Genomic DNA, 21,072 nt, shown 5'->3' with positions numbered 1-21,072 from the left:
CAATGTGTCTGTCTGTTGAATTGTTCCATCTGTGTTTAGCCAAAACTTAGCATTTTAGTTCTTCTCTTCAAGTTTGAAGATGCTGCCTGTCAGCCTGGAGGAAAATGGTGAAAAGAGTGCAAATCGAAACAGCCAAGTCTTAAACATTTAGAAGCTTTTACATTTGTTTTTTTTTTTTTAATTCCCATTTTTCATCTGTGAACTGGAGGTGCCCTTAGAATAGGTGTAACATCCTCTTACCTGCTGCCTGTTGTTTCTTGGTCCCTTAAGATTGAGCAATTGATGCTGCTTCAGTGTTAGCCTCTGGTAGAAGCTTCCATTGCTTATTTTCTAGCTAATTAATAAAAGTTCTTTGTTTCACCTTTGTAATGTTTCATGTGGAAGGAATCTTGTTTAGCCTTTACAGCACTTACTTGTTTTGTACATTTTGGCAATCTCTAATTCAGAGCTCTCCAGAACACTTGATAATCCCATGTTTAGGAGGATACTGTGCTAAGATCAGCGTTTATCATGCTGACTGTTGTTTTCTCCTGCTTTCCTTGGGCTTTGTCTGTTATCAGTCCTGCAGCTGCTTGGTAAGCTGTTTGGGGCAGGAGCACTTTCTCCATAGCAAATCATAACCCAGCGTGGGGAGTTCTGGTCAGTGGCTGGGATTTATGGCATAATTACTTAATGAGGATGGCAGAAATCTCTGACCTTGTGTTAGAAAGGTCATTATTTTTCTTCGTAAGGAAGAATCAGCAAAGCTCTTTGGTAGCTTAGTGCAAGGTGTCATAATGGGAAATATTAAGCTCCCTTTGAGGAGAGCTGCTAAGAAGCCTTGGCTGGCTAGTCCAGTCAAGTGACCTCATGTGGCTTGTTCAAGGACTGTTTGTGTATATGCAGAGATATTAATGATTAGCAAGTATTAAATAGAATCCTGTAAGTGCTAGTATATATTAATTCTATGTCTGCACTTGCATCTTTTCCTGCATAGTTTCTTTTGAAACATAGAATCCATTCATACACTGTAATGTTGGCAAAACAACTCATCTTGTTAGGCTGGAAGTTAGAAAAGATGATATAAGGAAGTCTTGCATGCTGCAACTATTGAACAGATTGCGGGGGAAGGGTGTATGCTCCTACATAGCTCAGATAACCTTTCCTGGAGCTGTATGTAGAGAACATATGGCTGGCTGTCAGACATGTTTGTGTCTCCATCGCAACTAATATAAATCCCTCAATAATACGTGTAATCAGACTTGGACATGGGTCAGTTAGCATTCTTGAGCACTGCCTTTCATTGGTGCTGCTTTTTCATTAGCTCCTTTGATTTTTTTTTTTTTTTGTCTTTGATATTTAATGCTTGCATGGCTGATGTTTGTTAATAGGTGGTATGAGCATTATACTGATGAATAAAGTGAGTTAGATCCAGAAGACTACAGAAGCGGTGTAAGTGGTTAAGAATAGAATAGTGCTGGTCCAGAAAAGTTTGAGAAATTATTTTTATTGTTTCATAGAAAAGTAGTTGTCTGGTAGTCTGTTACAGCTTGCTTTTTTTTAGAATGGATATAATTTTTTTTTTTTCCAGAATGAATAATTATCAAAAGGCCACAGAGTTTCTAGAGGTATTTTCTATAGCATTTCATTAAAACATTGCAAAATTTTTCAGGACAATGCAGACTGCATTAACCATTCTAGTCCTGATTCTGCAGTATGAGCCACATGTAGTCTTGCACAAGTAAGTTTTGCACTAACGAATTAGATTACATGGCTGAGACCAATCATTGCTGAATAAAAACTTCAATTCCAATGTAGCTTTTAAGGAACACAGATGTACAGAGTGGATGTGTCTGGGGTTTATCCTCTAAAGTAAAGCAGGAGGCTCAGTGTAGTGAGAGAGCACTGGCAAAACAGCCACTCCAGTTCTGACGTCCAAATCCTGACCGTGAAGGGAAAGTTTTTGAAGACAAGCATTAAGACAGTAAAATTATGGGGATTATGATATTTAAGAACATAGATTTGATAGAGATAGTGCTACTCCTTTCTCTTTTGGGAGTCCCTTTTCTCAAAGTAAAATGATAACCCTGTCTTTCTGCCTTGTTTTTGCTTGTTTTTTTTTTTCTGATTAAATCATGTCAATATCCCTTTCCTTGCTTACATCCCTCCTCTGTTCCATGTCTCAAACGCCTGTCCTCAGAGGTGCTTTGATTATACATGGAAATGTTAATCAGACCAGTTGTGCTCAATTCAGGTTTGCTTTTGATGTTTGGATTTCTTTCAGTCTTGAAGGATATTTTTTTTCCCTGCTCTTCTGTCTGTTGTTTTTAGCTTCATTATTTGATATGATAAAGCTGTTACATAAAAGTAAATACCTTTTAAAATACAAGCCTTAAAGCTTTTTGTAAACTTTGGCTATTCTCTTAGCTATAACTTAAAGCATTTTTGTGAGGTCAGGAAATGTAGTGCTTGTCTGGAATGGGTAAAACACATCCTGAACTAAGGAGTTGATGAAATAACTTGGGATCAGTAGGCCATTAAAGTCCAGTAATGAAGGGTACGGGTCATTTATTCACCAGACCAAAATTGTAGTATCTTTGAGCCTGAGTTCATATTGTGTGCTGGCTTTCAAAGTAGAAACTGTCTTGCCAGATCCTGTCTCCGATATTGCTTCCGGTGTTTCTTTTTGGTTTTGGATGAAGCTGGGCTCCTGGATAAGGCAATTTGCAATCCCTTGCAACATTTTGCCATTAATTCTTTTTCTTGATTTGTGATTTAGTGTCTGTCCATCTGACTGCAACACTTGCTGTGCCTTCTTAATCTAAGTTACTGCACCAATATGGTTAATTAGGAGATTAAACCATTTTTTGCATGTTACATTTCACTTTTTTTTTTTAATCTGTCCTCAAGCAACATAAAAGTTATGATGTATTCAGTGGCTTTGCAAAGAATTAAAATGCATGTGCAGGCTCTAAGAAATTAACAAGTAGGCTTGTACAAGAAATAACCAAATACATGGTAACCAAATATTTTATGGAAAAGCATACTATATTAGAACACTTCTAATTTTCAACTCTAGAAATCAAATATAACTTGTATAATATTCTGAACATTAATTTTATCATGCCAGCACAGGAAAATGAAATTGATTTTTTTTTTTCTTTTTTTAATTTGAAGGAGAAAGGGATCCATTTTCTTCTGGGACATTGTTTCATCTAAATAAATGTTCTCTGTTGTAGAGAGACCTGAAAAGTACATGAGGACAAGGGAGTTGCATTCCAATATACAAATTTATTATATTCAAATTTTATCCAATACTGTTCTCTATTCTCTTTATCAGTTGCTGAATTAAAACTGGGAAGTATTCAAGGAGTAGGAAAAAAGTGGAGACAAGTACAGTTATACATACCTAGAGGAATAAAATTGAGATGTAAAGTTATCTGTTTTTTTTGTTTTGGTTTGGTTTCTTTTAACAACATGCTACTGACAGTTGTTAACAAATGAAAAAAAAAAAATGATGACATTTGTATTACTTGAATCTGGTAGTATCCCAGGTTTGTGTCTTAGTCAATTCAGTGATAGAATGATCAGATGGTGGTTCTAACTGGAGTTTCTATATTCCCTTAAATATTGCAGCAAAATGGGTTTTCTTGATAGATTTTACTATAGAATTTATTATATAATTCATACCGTTATATATTCAAAAAAATCACTGAGCTCTCAAATGTTCACTGAGTTTTATATGAGAATAATGTATAATGCCAGAAAAAATTGTGCAAAGGGACCTTTAAAGAAAACTTTGTCTTTTGACACTCACTGATCATGAGAAAGTAGATTTTTTCAGTTTGCATGTCCTCTGTATTTTGTGATTCAGGCAGCTATTGAATCTCTGGAACTTCACGAAGAGACAAAAGAAGAGTCTGATGAAGAGGAGGATGATGACGAAGAGTCTGGACGACTACGTTTCAAAACTGAACGAAAAGAAGGAACAATAATTAGGCTCTCAGATGTGACAAGAGAAAGGAGAAACATTCCAGAAACTTTGGGTGAGGTTTTGTGGCAATGGACTATTTTGAAGAGTTATCATAAAAGAAAGTAAAAGACAGGCTTGCCAAAACTTCTGGAAAAGAGTTTCATGGCAAAAGATAAAACAGTCGCTTTCTAACTCAAGACTGGTCTGTATTCAAGTTGTCCAAAGTCATGTGTAGTTTGTTGTACTGTGTGTCCTGTCTGTCTCCTTGGAAATAATGTTTAAGCTTATTATGTTTTGAAAATCAGTGCAACATTTGTTCATTGAGACTTTTGTGGTGTCCTTAAACTCTTTCCTGTTTTCAAGCAGCAGCTATCTGATCTGTGCTTCACTACATACTGTGGTGGAATACATTTTAAGGAATTCTTTTGGACTTCCATCCTTGGAAGATTTTCAGTTGTTAACACAAATCTTGTTACTTGTGTTCTGCTGTGAAATGCCTACATGCTCGCTGTTTTCCCCCAGGAGCATGAGTGTGCTGTGAACCTGTTGTGTTCCTGCTGTTGGATTGGCCTAGAGAAATTGTAACTTTCTGGGGAGTGTGTTAGAAAAATATGGAAACCCTGTTTTCTGGGTTCAGCTTTTCTAACATGGAACAGTCTGGATCTTTTATACCACTTTGATTCTTTAGACATTGTCTAAAAGGGTATATTTTCTTTGTATTTGAGTAGCATAGCATGAGTGTATTTGTTTCTAGAACACTGCTCCATGTAGCTAATGAATTTGACACTGTTATTTCAGAAGAAGCAGTAGATTTGCAACTTTCTTGCAGCTGTTCTGTTTTAGTCTATAAATAAAATCGTTGTTTTATGTTTTTGAGAGTTAACTTAAAGACCCTTCATGTGCCCTGGTACTTGAGTATCTGATACTGGTGTTGTGCCCAGCCCACTGGGGATAACTATATTGCCTCTTCATGTTGGCCTTACAGTGGTGGTAAAATTAATAATAAGTCAAATGAAAAAGGTGATATTAGGGAGATGGGCAGAAATGAAATTTTGCTTTCGGAAAGGTGTTCCATTTTCATAGTTTTGCTACTGAACCAAAATTAATTCAAACTATGGAGAAAAAGCTCTGATCCTTTGAAGAGAATCAAGATATGCAAGAGAGGTGAACTGGTAATTAAGGCAAATTGTCAGGTACTGTTGGCTAATTGTCAGATACCACTGGGAGAAGATGTATGTTTTGATGATACTTCTAAGTTTTGCCAGACTGTAGGGATGGATTCTTCACACAGGATTGCTTTAAGATGCATGCCATGCAGTGTGAGCTTGGAAGCTGGGTACTTCTGCTTTCTTCCCAGATGAGTCAGTGTCTTTGGAACAACAGGACATTTTGGAATTATGCTCCCTGAGCACATACCTAGATTGCTGGAACTTGTCCTGATGAAGATTTCCTCTTACCTTAAAGGCCTTGCTTTGCAAAGGATGTTAGTTCTAAGGATTTTTCTCTTGAGTTGCATAGCTTACTAATTCTTTAATTTAGTTGCAAGGAATTGTGATTTTTACTATGCCTGCAAAAATTGGGAAGGCTTAATTCTGTCACAGAGGTGTTGTGGCTAAGAGGTCTTGTTCATGGGCAGCAAGGAGTCCGCTGCAGAGGCTGAACCAGACTTTCACAGCAGTATTCATGTAGGCCATGTCATGCTGTGAAAGAAACATCAATGCATGATTTTGAATCAAGATCTTTCTCTTCTGATGTTGTATTTAGTAAATAACTCTTCTTAATTGCAATTTCAGGCAAGGTGTGTATTAAGGGCCATTATTCAGCATTGTTTCAATAATCAGGAATTGATTCTGATTAGGATAAGACTGAAGGGAACCCTGTAGAAGCACAGAGTTGTCTATAAGCAAGGGATATTTCAGCTGAGTTGCATTATAAATGTGTTTTCAGCCATAAGACCCTAATTCTACATACCACATACAGACCATATCTTATTTATACAAAAGGTGCTGGTGGCTTTACAGAACAGAATATTTTAAAATCAAGAGTGCAGTGGAATAGGAAAATTTCTGCACATAATTTCAAGGTAAATAACAATTGCATGCATTTTCATATATCTGTGGATTTACTCTATAGTTTAACGTAAAGATAAGACCAGCCAATGAAGAGAGAACCTGTAGTGGGGCTTGACTGTTGAAGGAACAGTGATTTGAATTAGACTTATTTTTAAGTGTAATTTTAAGTGATTTGAGATGTAGCTCAAATATAAGGAAAAGACAATGCAAATGTGGATAAATCTTTAAAATAAAGAGCTTTTTTCTTGAAAATAGCCTTTGACAAAAATACAATCTTGCTCTTGTGAAATGGTTTCTATTAATGCTAGTTTTTCATGTTAATTTGTTGCTAAAGAGGCCAAATGATTGACCATGTGGTGGAAAGTTAAACAGCAAAAAATAATTGTTTGCATATAAATGTCTGCTTGCTTTTGAGATAATAGGGCAAATTTTTACAGATGCTACTGGTTTAAAAATGAAACTTCATTGCAGAGCTACATCTCCTTACTTAAAAATCTGAATATAGTTGAGAAAAACCCTTAAAGAAGAATTAACATTTCAGTTGAAGTTACAAACGTAATTTCCATCCTGTCACATTTTGGTGACCTTTTGTGACAGCTTGTCTCTATTGGAAGGAGTGCATTCTTACTTGCTGATTAAAGATGTCATTTGAAACCATTTTATTACCAGTGATAGTGAAATTAATCTTGACACTTAGAGACACTAGAAAAATAATTGCTGATTCACTGCATTAACTGTGTGTGCGAGAACTGTACAGTCAAGATGAGAACAAGCGTGTGCTGGTAGAAAATACGTAAAAATATAGAGTATTCTTATGAACGTAGCTGAGACTTTTCTAAACATTTATTCATCTGAAATAATGTAAATAGTGGTTCTGAAAAGGTTAAAGGAGAGGTATTGTAGGACAACTATGCAACTGATTCCTAGAGATACTGAATTTGTCATCTTTGGTGAGAAATGTATCATTTATTTCAGTGTGTGTAGTTAAAGTCTTCCCAGAGTTGGAATTGTCATTGTGCTCTGGATTTTGTTACCCATTAAGGAATGTGAAGAATTGCTTTGTTTGACATCACCAGAGTAAAGTATTCCCTGTGTACCTCATGTAAAAACCAAAACAAAACCCTACACTTGTGTAGAACCATTGGCAAAGCAGTGACAAAGGTTGTTCGATGTAGTAGTACTTTTTGTTATGTCCTGTTTGCTCTCGTAGCTAGTGGCTGAGACTTTGGGCAAGACTAGGAAATGAAAATGTATGGTTTTGCTGTTGTCCTGTTGCACTGTGTGCAGAAGCACATAGTGTAATCAGGTTGCAAGTCTGGATGATGCGGAGAAAAAGGAGAACATTTGCTTGCTATCTCAATTTAAATTGCATATATCTGTAAATGCATATGTGTATTTTTTTTTTTTATAGCTGTTCTGGCATGTGATCTTATGTTGCAAATCTCTGCATTATTCAAGATAGTAGGGATTTTGGGATTCTCAAACCTGGGGATTTGAAATGCTGTTGCTCACGGAAAACAACCCACAGTAGGTGCAGCCACAGGGCCCTGTGCTCAGTGTTGATGTAGGCATCACCCTGCCCACCCTGTCCAGGGCTCACGGTGACACCAAGCCTGGCTAAGTGTGTTCTGGTCACAACACACACAAGCTCTTAGCCAGCAGTGGGCCTTTTCAGGCGAATACTTGGCTGGGTTTTGTAGGAGTCTAGAGGGCGAAAGAGGATCTCTTCTTCCGCTGCTTGTCACCTCTTTCCTAGTTAGCAGTCTGATCTTGCTTTCAGGGAAGACAGGGACTTCCTTGCTCTACTCCCTGCAAAACCATCTTCCACATGATCTCCTCTCTTGATCTCTATCTGGCACAATGCTCTCAAATTCAGTAAACAGCCCACCTAATAATTGAGCTGACAGTATATTTTGCTGCGTGGTGACTAATAGCAATAGAAAGCACTTGAGGTATTCCTGAATTTAGTTCAGTGCATGAGTCTTCATTTTGCAGTCTGTCTCTGAAGCTCTGACCCTGCAGTTTTGTGTAAGCAGAATTCTTCACAGGTAGAAGTTGCCTTTGGTGCTATGTTGTAGGGGAAGTATGCTTGATGTTAATGTAATCTTACTTTTTTTAAAATCAAAAGGTTATATTGTACTTCTGTGGTCATAGATGTGCTATGAATGTAATGATACTTACTGCAGTGCATTCATGGGAGATTTTGTTTTGGTTGGGATATTCTTTCAAAGATGATGGCTTAAGTAGCTTTGGCTGTTAGACTTACAAGAAATTTTAATAGTTTTTTAATTGCTTTAGTTATGTATTCTTGATGGAGGATATGTCGTGATGTGGAGATGTAGTGTCTCAGCTGCTGGATACAAGCTATTTTTATTCTGATCTTCAGATATAGCCACTATGTGTAGTATTACCAAGTAAAAACACTTTGTCCTGAAGAGTGGTCCCTGTACCCAATCTCCTTTAACATTAAGAGCAGACTTTTAAAATTGAAAACTGCAATTTTTGCACTAATTACCATTTATATGAATTCAAAAAATCTTTTTACTTCAGGAGTATGTTTCTTGTAGAGTGCTTTAATTTTACCCTGTTAGAGGAGGAAGGCAATTTTAGATGTAATAAGGGATCTGCCTGGCACATGTCAAAATCCTCAGCTGCATGTTTGTGTTAAAGTTTATCCCCTTTAAGTAACTGAAGCCTGGTGAGTGGCACTGCTCATACTGTCACAGTGCATTTCCTGAAGTTTGTTTTAGACTTTCTCTGTATTTCCAAGTAATTTGATTACCTGGGCCTGTAACTGCATGGTTTTCTCTTAATGTTATCAACGTTGTCCCAGGTTTCAAGCAAATTTGGCAGTCTTCATTGAGTACCATCTGTTCTCTGGTGTTTACCTGCGATGTGAGTAGGGTGCATGTTATCAGTGTCTATGTATTTGACTTGAGCTGAGCACAGATTTTGAAATGTGCTCTCTCTTAAGTGGAATTATAATTTGTAAAGTACAGCTGGTTCTTAAACAACATGCAATTGAAAAATATTAAGTAGTTACATACTGAAAAAATACTTCAGTGACCAGAAAGTCATCCTTTGGAACAGCCCAACGTGCAGAAGAGTGTGTCACATAAGATCTGTTTATATGGAAGACTCAACCTTTACAGTAAAGTCTAGTTTACTGAGGGTTTCACTGTACTGCCTGTCATCTCTTCAGATAAGTGAGACAGTGTTTAAGATAACACAGATGTAAGAAGAGCCACAGCTGCCTCTTACAGCATAAAGCAAACTTTAATAGCATTTTAAAAAAACCCTGACCAAAGCTTTTGTTCATGTTTGTTTCCTTTATCTGTTGCTTTTTGCTTGTGCAACAGACACAAGTATCTGTGTCCATTTTCCTTTCAAAGATGTCTTTAATGAAATGTTAACATGCCACCTAAAGGAGATCAAAGTGCCTGCAAATTTTATTAGTTGCAGGGGTGTTTCTATAGTTCTAGCAATGTTTTTGCATTATATTTTCCATCTTTTCAGCACAAAGCTAAAATATTTTTTTCCTGTCTCTCTTTTAACAGAACTTTCTGCAGAAGCCAAAGCAGCATTACTTGAATTTGAAGAGAGGGAAAGGCAGCTTAAACAGGGACGGTATGGCTCAAGGAGAGGAGGGCGAAGAGGAGGCTCGGTTATGTGTCATGGAATGGGAGAACAAAGGAGAGACAATACTGATAGGGGAAGAATGAAGGATCACAGGCCTGCACTGCTGCCAAACCAGCCATCAACAATGGTACCTTTTACTACTTAGTATTCTTTGAACATACGTTCAGGAAATTATGGAGAAATGCATTCTAAACTGAATCTTTACAAAGATGGAATTTTCCAACGTACACTTTCTGCTCTTTCAGGACACTGTTAGGCAAGATGGACTTTGCATAACATGGTGAATGTGAAAGTATGTTCTTAGTCCTGTTACCGCCCTCCACTTGAGGAGTCTCAAGGCCTTCAAGTGAAAAGTGGATTTTGAGTCATACAGTGCAGTCAGGCTTACCTACTGGTTTGCATAAAGGTAGAGGAAAAAAAGTTAATTCCTCTAAGAAGTCCTCTACAAGTAACATGGAAACGTGTTCAGTCTCACATTATTGATAGTAATTTAGTTTAAAATTTTTGATTCTGTAAAATAATTACTGTTTTTTGTCAAATTAATATTTTTGCTTGTAGTTCTAAAAAAATCTATTTTTATACCTGCCATGCTGCTATGAACACAAATAAAATCCTAGTAAGATAATCGCCACTAGATAAATTACTGTCTTAGGTTTTCAGATGAAATTTAGCTTTCTTACTCTTCCTGCCCTGCTTTGGATCACAAACTAAAAGATGGTATTTTTTCCATCCCCCACCCCCCCCCCCCAAAAAAAAAGACCCAGCAAGTGTGTGATCAAAAGGTAGCCCACAGTTATTTTTAACTGTCATAAAATGTACTGGAAGCTGAGATTGTCGAACAAAGCCTGTGTATGTCTTTGCAGGACAAGGTCATCTGTATTAAACAAAGGAGATTTTTTCCAACAGCAGTAACTCTAGGTGCTCATCACTAGCAGGAGTCGGTGGATATCTCAGCAGCTGAGAGCCCTGCAGTAGAGTATTTCGTGCTTTTAAAACAGTGAAGGTGGAATAATTTTTTTTCCTGTATTGATGCAGTCTTTGCTACTTATTTTGATCTTAAATGTTGTAAACATTTTTGTGTTCATCACAATATCTTCTTCTTGTGCATACTTTGTAGCTGCTTTGCTTTATGTATATGGCTGCTGAAAATAATGATGTGTCACATCGTTGTTACTAAAAGGTTGCCTGTTTGGGACTCTAAGAGTGTGAGCAGCAAGAGACTTTCTTCTCTGTTACGAAGCATACCTTTTGAAAGTTATCTTTAAAGTAGTTTGTTCTTCAAGCAGTATGGATAGGTGGACTGCACTGATACGTTAAGAATCTAGCTTAATTTGTATTTTGACTTGGTGCTACTACTAGGTCTGTTTTCTTAGGGAGGCTCTCCTATACATGAGACAAAAGTTAGTGGATTTGTTTTGATACTAGGACTCAGATTTCTAGTGATCATCATATATACCTTATTGCAGGCGATGACAGTTTCCAGTGGCATATGCAGAACCCTAACTTATGAAATCAGACAGTTTCACTGTTAAAAATAAGTGAATGGATGTCTGCATTCCTTGTGTGCTTCCTTGCTCGTTGCTGTCCTCTCCTTGGCGTGAATGTCTTCAATGTTCCTTTGCTTTCCTTTGCTGATGGTTCTTAACAGTTCCAGAGCTGATGAAAGGAAGTTTTTTCTGTTCATATTTGGCCTTAATAGTTCTCCAAAAGTGTCTTGGTTTTGTGCTGGTTTATGTCAGGATATTTTAACTTTAAAGCCTATTGACTTTATTCTTTTGTCTGACTTTAGACTCATTCACAGAGGTTAATTCCAACACACCAGCAACCTGTTAGGAGTCTGTTCCAGCACCAACAACAGCAGCAGCAGCACCAACAACAGCAACAGCAGCAACAGCAGCAGCAACAGCAGCAGCAGCAGCAACAGTTACAATCTCTGCTTCCTTTACAGCATCAGCATCATTCTTCTCCTCCTCCAGGGCTACATATGCCCCCTCAGATAGAAACCCCTAGAATAATGATGACTCCACCTCCAGTGACACCTCAGCAACCGAAGAACATACACATAAATCCACATTTCAAGGGGACAGTAGTGACACCTGTACAAGGTGAGCTTTCTGAACATCTTCCCAGTCATGCGAGTTGACTCATCTTTTGCCAGAGATGCAACAATTTCTATATCACTTCATGGAAATGTGCTTCAGCATGATATTTTTTATCTTAAGCTTGAAACAAATGTTTTGCCTGAAGTAACATACAGTGTTGTTGGACTTTGGCTAGCTGAAATAATAAAGCCTTTTCAACTTCTTTATTATCTTTGTTACTCTACTGTAAATCCTGAAAAGAACAGTAAAAATGGAAACTGAAAAGAGAATGTGCTTTTAAGAAGTAGCAAATGTCAATTTTCAGAACTAGGTAAGTATTGCAGTTCATAATTTTCCACATCATTCCAGTTTCAGCCAAGCATTTGCAGAATGACCACCCACCTATTTCAGGGAAAGTACACAGAGACACTCATTGTACTGTAATTGCTCTGTGAAAGGTACTAGCTGCTGTCCTTACTTGACAAGATACATGCCCTCAGTTCTCATTTCAGTGCCACATTTGTGATTGTTTGATTTGCAGCCTGCAGGCACATTTTTTCCGTAATGTAACACAAGCACTCTTTGGGCTACGCTTTTTAGGGCAGTTCTCAGCAGAGCTGTTAACATTACTACTTATTTAGGAAGTATTTAATCCCTAAAAGGATAAAAAAGAAAGATACCTACATAACTCTGACTTGTGATTCTGTTGAGACTAGACCAAGTAAAGAAATACATATATATTTATACATATCTACCATTAGGTTTTCTGTATTTTTCCCCCTTCAAATCAGCAGAACTCCAAGCCAGTGCTATCTTTGCTTCATTTATTTGACCAATGAAAAGCAGGAATTTGGCAGGGTAGGATATTGCCAATGGATAGAGGTCTAATAGGCTTCTCACAGATGGCTTCGTAGTAGCAGTGTTGTAGAGATTATTTTGCTTTTTCCTGTCTAATAAAATCAGTGCTACCCACCAAATTATGCACTGAGACAGATTATCTGGAACTAGTCCAAAAGGTCCTTTAGTCTTGGATTTATGCCTTCTGTGCATTTTCCTAACAATTCCAAAGCAACAGTTACTGTTCTGTGAAAAGCATAAATTGTTTTTAGACTATTCTAGATGCCTCTCTTCTCTCCTTGTGAAACAGTCATCAGGTCTTCTGTATCTTGGTGGACAAGTGTCCTCCTAATGCCAGCAGTGGCTACTGAGGATTTTTGCTTTTGCATAACATTAAAAGTATACCAATGCATATTCTCATGTTCTTTCTTCTGAGTTGCTTCTTTTTTCACATTATCAGGTGGTTTCAGTCTTGTCTCAGCCTTATGCGCTACATTTGTGGCACTGTGGGTATTCCAGGGGCCTTGCTGTATCTTGAGCATAGTCTTTTTTTCAGTCTACGTGCAGATCCTCATTTTAACAAAGCTGTGTACCTCCTGCATGTTAGGACATCTTAAATACTGGATTTATAGTCTTTTTACTTTTAGATCTTATATCTGTTGACTTTGTGTACACATTGATTTCTTAACTGGTAAAAGTCTAGTCGTCCTCTCAGAATGAGCAGCCTTGGAGAATGAGTGATCCATTTTTGAATGGTGCAAGACCTGTATTTCAGTGAGGAAAATCTTTGCTTTGTGGATTGATGGCAGCTGGTTTGCATGAAATACCTCTGCGCTGTCTATTTTACTGAAGGAATCCTTGGCAAGACTTTTGAATATTTCTGCTAATAGGTGTGCAGCATACTATTAAATGCAATCTTTTAAATCACTGTAGAACTTTAACTTTCTTGATTAGAGAGAATTTACGGGAAGCTGTCTGCTGCAGTGGCTGAGTGTAGTGGCCATCTCAGTCTTTTAGTCTGCAGCAGTACAATTACAGTACATGAAAGTATACATTTGCTCACCTAAGGAAAATGTGTAGGAAGTCAGTAGTCTTTGGGGAAGATGAGAATAATTCTAAAACCTGCAATGGCATTTGCATATTAAGATGAATTTTTAAGCAGTCACTGCAGGCAAATTGTAGACAGAAATTCTAGTGTAGGGAGAGCTGTTCTAAACTTCCTCATAAGAAGGCCTCCTCACTTTAATCCATCTGCTTGAGGCCTCAGTAGGCAGAGTCTGGTAGTCGACAACATTAGGATTTATTTCAGGGTAACAGGAAGTATGAAAGATCAGACTGACTTCATGTTTGTGATGAGGTCCTGCCCCTTCTTGGCTGAATATATTTCCAGATACATAAGGGTTTTTACACATTATAGGGTGCAGTCAAATGGGTGCAAAGTTTATTGGGATTTTGTTGTTGAAAATGTGATGCCTGGAAGCTAAAAATGCCATGTCTGGAAGTGCATGATATGCACACTTAGATTCTGGTAATTTTAATAGTGTGCTGTCATGTTTTAGTGTAGACTGGCATTTTTTCCTCTCTAATTTTATGGCAGGATTAAGCTCGCGTAGTTCTAATTGTCAGCATCAGGGACAGTTTTTCTAACTGCAAATCAGAAATATAATTTCTCAACATCTTTTTGGTTTGAGTTAGTCTTGAAATGTGTCGGGTATATCAGTGTTTTCTAAAATAGACTCGAACCTCCTGTAAATTGTTACGAAATTTTCCTGTGAATAAGATTGGATGTATAAGAGCTCTAGTAGCCAGCTACTTCAGCTTGGAAGTGAGTTGAAGCACTCTTGGAAGAACCCTATCATTGGCTTATTCCTTTGATGTCTCAGAGGTAGATCTCTTACAGTGGCCACCATCTCCCTGCCCAGCCTCGAATCTTGGTTCAAAAAAATAGTTACTTTCAAGTCAGTTTTGTTTCAAACACATTTCTACTATTTTTAGTCTTTGAAGCTTGACAAATGATTAAGAAGGACTTAAGTCTATCAAAACCCCTAAAACGGTTATGTGAGCTGCTGCAGGTACTGTTCAGTTGGTGTTCAGTTGTGCCTTTTGTGGCATTTGAATCCCATGTCTTTTAGTTCTTGCTTGTCAAACAGTTTTCTCTTTATGGCCTATTCTGTAAATCACTTTTGAGTTGTAAGCAGCAATTTTTGGCTGAATGCATGCCCAAATTTGAGTATGATTAATTTACAAATACTGGAAGACTGCACATAGATGTACTATGAAGTACTAATTCAGCTTGCGGTAATAGATATTGAGTTTTTTCCCCTTAATGTATTACCACAAATAACTATTTCAAGGATACTACTGTGCTGCCAAAACCGATGTGAACTAATAAGCAGTTTATGGCAGCTTGGTATGTTAGTACGCCCTTTACTTCTAAAAACTGTTTGGTGTCTTGGGAAAAATTACATTATAATTCTTCTAAGTAATCAATATGGGAATTGCTTCTTCATCTTTTCAGTTATAGCATTGGAATTTACAACCGAAAGTAATTTACTCTTAAAATAGTGTCTAACAATATGTTGTTTATTATTTTTGAAGCATGCTTTTCAAACATACAGAAGATTTGACATCAGGAAAATGAATGTTTGTTTGAGACTTATTTGCTGCTTCAGCAAGTGTCCAAGGATTGAAAGGGCACAGTTTGAACTACTATCTTTCATGGCTATTAAATTCATTTACTTAAAATAGATAAATATGTATCTCTATATGCTACTGCCAGAGGCAGGATACAGAAATAGACACGAGTGCCCTGTTCAGTTGACATTCCTCAACATTTCCCACCTTATGTGATTTTTTTCTTAGTGCCTCTCTGACCTGTAATATTTGAGCTATTTTAGTCCTAGGTCTGTCAAGAGCACCCTGTCAATTTTTTCCAGGTGGCTATGGCTGTTTGATATCGACAGATGTTCATTAGAAGCCGAGATGAGAGTATTCAACTAATTTTCTCCTGTAACCTGATACAAAGTTTGCACGCAGTCCTTTTGTGCTGAAAGACTGGCGCAATTTGTTTACTACCTCAGTCCCTGAACTGGTAAACCACATGTACTTAACAAAAGTGGGTAGAAGCCAGACATGGACATGAACTAAAAATAACCACTAATGCATTAGTACTTGTGCCTCCCTTACCAAGACAAAAGAGATTTTTGAGGCATTAGCAAACTCCTGCATTGGGAAATGCACACAACCTCTCCCTTAAACTGTCTGGATTTCTTACCATCTTTCCTGCTCTGAAGTGTAATACGGGTGTGGGAAATGTTTTCTTGTCACTTTCAGAAGTACTGCAAACTGAAGAAAAATAACCTTACCCAAAGCTTTTGGTAAATGAGCAAACACACAGTCAGTGCTGTTTATTTAACTTCTCTAGGCCTCTTGTTTAACATTGAAACATTTGTACTTTTAACTTTAAAATAAAAAGTGCACTGAAAAATAGGAAATTTGTCATTATATGTTGTACTGGGGATTCAAATATAGATTCCGTCCCCAAGGTGATACAGCTTTGTGCATTATGCCATAATAAGTGAATGTTTTGGGAAATATTTTTTTGTGACTAGTCTTTTGAAATGCAGTCGTATGGACAAGTCATCTGTGTTAATCCCCCTGAAATACCTATTCTGGAGGTTACTTTTCAGGAAGAGGGTCTCCTGGTTCTTGGTGTCTCTTTAGAGATAGCAGTTTTTCATCTGAGATCAACAGTTCTGTGATCACAGTTGCATATAGCATTATGGTGGCAAGGCCAGATTAAGTAGTTTTTGCTTGCTGGAGTCTCCCATGCCCATCCTTATTGCAGGAGGTTGGTGGTGAGACTGGGAGATACCTAGGAAAGCTTGAGGGGTGTGAAGTTAAGGCAAGTTAGTCATGTATCCTCTATTTGAAGCACGAAATTATTGTTACAGTCACTGTCAACTTTGTCTGAGATGTCTTTGGCTGAATAAGTATTCTAGTTTTCCTTCGTGCAACAAGGAGCAATTTCATTCTGGAAAATGCAGAATTAAATTATGTAAATTAAGTAGGAGAATCCTAATTGCCCTGTTGCATGTTGCAGGGGAGGGAATGGTTGCTTAAAGTTAATTGTAAGAACTGTGACATGTGAGGGTAAACGTAGCAGATTTTAATCGTGGCTTCTTATTGTAACTGCTTTTGGAAATAACAGCAACAACTGTTAGGTAAAACAAATGGTGTTAAAAGGTGCTTCTTGTTTCAGTGCCCTTGCTGCCAGTTCCAGCCCAGCCAAGACCTGCTGTAGGACCCCAGAGATTTCCTGTGAGTAGCAGCTGTTTCTTCTTCTCTGATATGGATAAGCATACATTTGCAAGGAAATATTAATATAGCAAATAAAAGCTGTTCTAGTGAAATATAATTTTAAGGATTTGTAAATATTGACAATATACTCTGCAGCTGAAAATGTTTGTTAAAAGCTTAAGGTCAATGGATTTTTGAGAGTAGAATTAATTCTGTTTAACTGTAAAATTGTTGAACCAGCCTCTCCAGTGGGAGAGGCATGAATGCATCTTGTCTTAACGAATATGGGCTTCATTTTATTACTTGACTCTTGCTGTATAAATAAAATCCTTGTTTTATTTGGTATAATAAAAGACTATTTGAAATAATCCCTAAGCTTAAAAAGCGGTAATATATATTTATTGTAAAAATCAGCAATCATTTTTATCATTACTTCAGGCATTTAAATGCCCTCATGTTTTTTATATAAAATATTGGAATGGCATTGCATGACCTTGCTTTCTTTTATGTTTCTAACTTCTGAAACAAACAAGGCATTTAGCTGCTTCACTAGGCTAATCTCACTTGGTAATTTTTTTTTAATTCTGTGAAAGGAGAGCACACATGCTTCTAATGCCTTTCCTCATCATTTCACAGTCTTGTCCTAAATTTATAGTTTAAGTGGTTTGAAGAGTATAAAAAAAAAAAGCAAAAATAAAAATAGTTCATGCAATATTACCTTAAATATTTTCAAATAAAGGTCCATATATTATTTTTCCCAAATATATAAACACACAATAATTATCCTCTGTTAATGTGTTCAGTGTTGAAGGAGGAAAGTAGATGTTTATGAACATTGTGTGGTATCACACAGTAAATCTCTTGCATAGAGATCAGATGTATTTGAAAGAAGCAGATTACAGAAGCCTCCTATGACTTTTGCCATGTGCATACCTGCTTGTTTTTGATGCAGATTATTTTTCATACTGGACATTAAGATGAGGAATTGTGATGTCTGTATTTTGTACTGTAACAAAGTTTTGAAACTGCCATGTTTATTCTGTGAAGTATGAAAGGGTTAAGCATTAAAGCCGCAGTTTAATTAAATAAATTCATGTTATGTAATTTTATCAACACTTGAACCAGAGATTTTTTTTTTTTCATTTAAAAAATTGTGGTTTTCAGAGGAAATAGTTTTCTGCAGCAGCCTTTAGTATTATGTGGAGACCTTATAATTTAAAAAGTAATTCTAATTGTTTTTTTTTTTATGAAAACAACTATCTTCCATTTGTTTTCCTTTGACACAAAGTTGCTTTTCCAGTAAACACAATTTGAGATGGAAAAGAAATTGGAGGACAAGGAATATCTAAAGGCATTGTAATTGAAAACTTTGAAGTATGTTTACATCAGTGTAGAAAAATTGGAAATTATTTTTTTTTAAATTGACCATGAAATTAGATTTTAATTTTATACACTTTTGGTTTTGCAAGTTGAGAAGTACTGCAAACCTAGCTAATCTTGTATGCAACAGTTCCTAAAAGGAAACAGAATAGATTGAATATTTTTGGTACAACTATTGCTTCTTTTGCCTGAAGGAAAATACTTGATTCTTTGTTGCCTTTTTATGTAAGCAATGCACTAGCAAAGTGTCAATGTAATTCTTTCTTCATAAAGAGGAGGAGGGCTACCTTAACTAAGAGGAGCTAGTACTGTGATTCAGTTGCCCTGAGGTTTGTTTTTTTTTCCCCTGCTTCAGCTAGTAACCTGCTATGTGACTCTGAGAAAGTTACTTAATCTTTCCATGACTCACTGAGTTATAAAATGGGTATAATATGAACTTCTCTTATGAAGTACTTTATACATTTTGCATAGGTTATCAGTCATATTAGGATTAGGAATTAAGTGTCTCTGTGTACATATCTCATGTTTGTTTTATTAAATGTAGTATGTTAGCTCTTGAGCTAAAGACAAATTTACTTTCTGACTAACGTTTTATCTTGCAGAACTACCTTTTTTTGCTCTGTTACATGTCAGATGCCTTGGTGCCATTATAATTATCTTGTTTATGTATAAATACTGACTTATAGAAGTGTAGAAGAAATGGTTAGATGACTTTGACAAGCCATTTGAAAAACGATCAAAGAAATATTTCAGACTAGTTCATTCTTTTCCTCCTTGTAGAAAGAATCTCTGGATATGTAATAACTTTAATTTGCTCTTGTTTTTAGGATTGCCTAATTGGAGGATGATAGTCAACTGATTTTTCTGGTTGCTCTCTTTCTGAAAAACTGTGGGGTTAGAATTAAATATTTGTAGCCTGCTTTCCCCTTTAGCTTTGAAGTGGATGGTTTATTTTGATTGAATGTAGCAGAAGTGCAAACATTAAAGGTGATTAAGTTCTTGCAAGGGAGACACCTAAAAGTGGCTAGTGTCCTAACTGAAGGAAAAACTGCCTCTGAGTTTGTATGTTACCTAGGAGAGAAACCTCAGCACAGAGCGCCCGTGTGTGCACTGAACATGGGAAGAGCTTCAATCAGACCTAATCAATTGCAAGTCATAAATCCATTGGAAACCAGGTGTTATTAATTTAGGGCTAATGAAGTGACTTGTAACCATGTAATGGTTAATTCTTACAGCCTTCTGCAGGATGTAATTGAAGAGTTCAACAAAGTTGTAATGAGCATGTTAGCATATTGGTGCAAGTTCTAAATTATAAGAAATAATGTAGTACCAAATCAGGCTAATGTTGATCAGGAGTGAACCTGCTTGGAGTTGGGACTGATTAATTCATTTAGCCATGAATCTAAATTTTAATATTTCAGGGTAACTCATTGTTCAGTTATTTCTTAATCAAAGCTTAACTCCTGAAATACGTAGAGTGGAAGTACTAGAAAGGACATAATGGAATGAATCTATGTTCTCTACTTAAAGTAATTTTAACATTGACAATAATTTTGAATCAAGCAAGGAAGTTGTCTATCTCTTACTCTGTAAGCATTCAAGGAGACTTTGAATGATGTTTGAGAGCTAGATTCAACTGATTAGGATTGAATAAATGGATTTGAGGCATGTTACAGCTGAGAAATGTGGTGAACTTGTAACTGAGAGTTAAAGACCTGAGTTCTGCAAAGGCTTCCGTGCTTGTTTAAATTGCACAGTAATCTTCAGGTGGCTGTAGGTGATAGTAATCCAATCTTAAAGCATAGTCTGCTAATATTTTTCCAGATATTTGAACCAACCTGGAACTGTGCAAGTGCCAACTGCATGGTTTTTTAAAACTGTTTCAAGAACAAATTAAGCTAACCTCTTTGGCAGAGTCCTCCTGAAGGTCTTGCTTTATCATCTGCCTTTGCTTTAAAGTGGTTAAGATACCCTTAACTGAGTTCCTGTCTCAGTGTCACAGTTGCAATTTTGCAAATAGCAGTTTGTTTTGAGGACTGATCCATTTAAAGGGAGGTGACGGAAGACTTTTTTCATAGACTAGTTGTATAGGTCTTCTGAACTTTTCACATGTTTTCTGACCAAATTATTAATCCTTGTGGATGCTCCAGTGCAGGTAGGGAGCTTGTGGTTTTTCTTGTTATACAAGAGGGACCACTGCGTTTCCTTTCCTCCTGTGTTTGTTATCTGGGCTAACTTCTCATTCAACTCCTGTGTTCTGTGAAGAAGGATGGGATAAAACAAAGGAAGAAGAAATCAAATAGAAAATGGAAGAGGTGTTTCTAAACACTTTTATATGTAAGCTGATGCTAACTGACTGTTATAGAGGCCAGATCATTACTTAATATGAAATTATGATCTAAGTTCACGATCCATATCTTTTCATCCCTTAGGTGAGTCCACCAGCACATTCTGTGTCTGAAATACTTCAGTGTTTGCCTGAAGAAAAATTTATAAAGATTTTTTGTTTCAAACATTATTTATTTAACTTAATGAACACTGAAGTGTTCATGTGGCACGTGCAGTTTTTTAAAGACATATAAAAGTGTATTGAGTGTTGTCATGCCTGCTTTGGGATAGAGCATGGCAGAGGGAAGGCGTTTTCACTGTCAGCACTCTTCAGCCAGAAATTGTGAGGTATCCCTAGCATCCACATTTGTGGCTGGAGTGGGGAATTTGGAGTGAAGAGGAAATTGGGGAGAACCTGCCTCAATGCACAAGGCAGGAAAGAGGAATTCCTTCGATCTAAGGCCAATCCCCTTCTGTCTCTGCC

At 36.9% G+C, this 21,072-nt stretch overlaps 1 protein-coding gene across 4 annotated transcripts in view; it reads left to right on the top strand.

The window, feature by feature from the left end:
* Positions 1 to 21,072, top strand: part of RBM33 (RNA binding motif protein 33) — a 104,849-nt gene that overhangs the window by 23,712 nt on the left and 60,065 nt on the right. For 3 of the 4 annotated variants that reach the window (XM_042802286.1, XM_042802283.1, XM_042802282.1), the window contains exons 7-10: positions 3,854 to 4,025; positions 9,582 to 9,790; positions 11,453 to 11,768; positions 16,843 to 16,901. In XM_042802286.1, the coding sequence (XP_042658220.1) occupies positions 3,854 to 4,025; positions 9,582 to 9,790; positions 11,453 to 11,768; positions 16,843 to 16,901 (756 nt within the window). The remainder of the gene's footprint in view (positions 1 to 3,853; positions 4,026 to 9,581; positions 9,791 to 11,452; positions 11,769 to 16,842; positions 16,902 to 21,072) is intronic. The other variant, XM_042802284.1, reaches the window with a different exon arrangement.

This window comes from Tyto alba, unplaced genomic scaffold (genome assembly GCF_018691265.1).
Source record: "Tyto alba isolate M040663 unplaced genomic scaffold, T.alba_DEE_v4.0 Super-Scaffold_38, whole genome shotgun sequence".
Lineage (NCBI taxonomy): Eukaryota > Metazoa > Chordata > Aves > Strigiformes > Tytonidae > Tyto > Tyto alba.
This window is presented reverse-complemented; position numbering and strand designations above follow the sequence as displayed.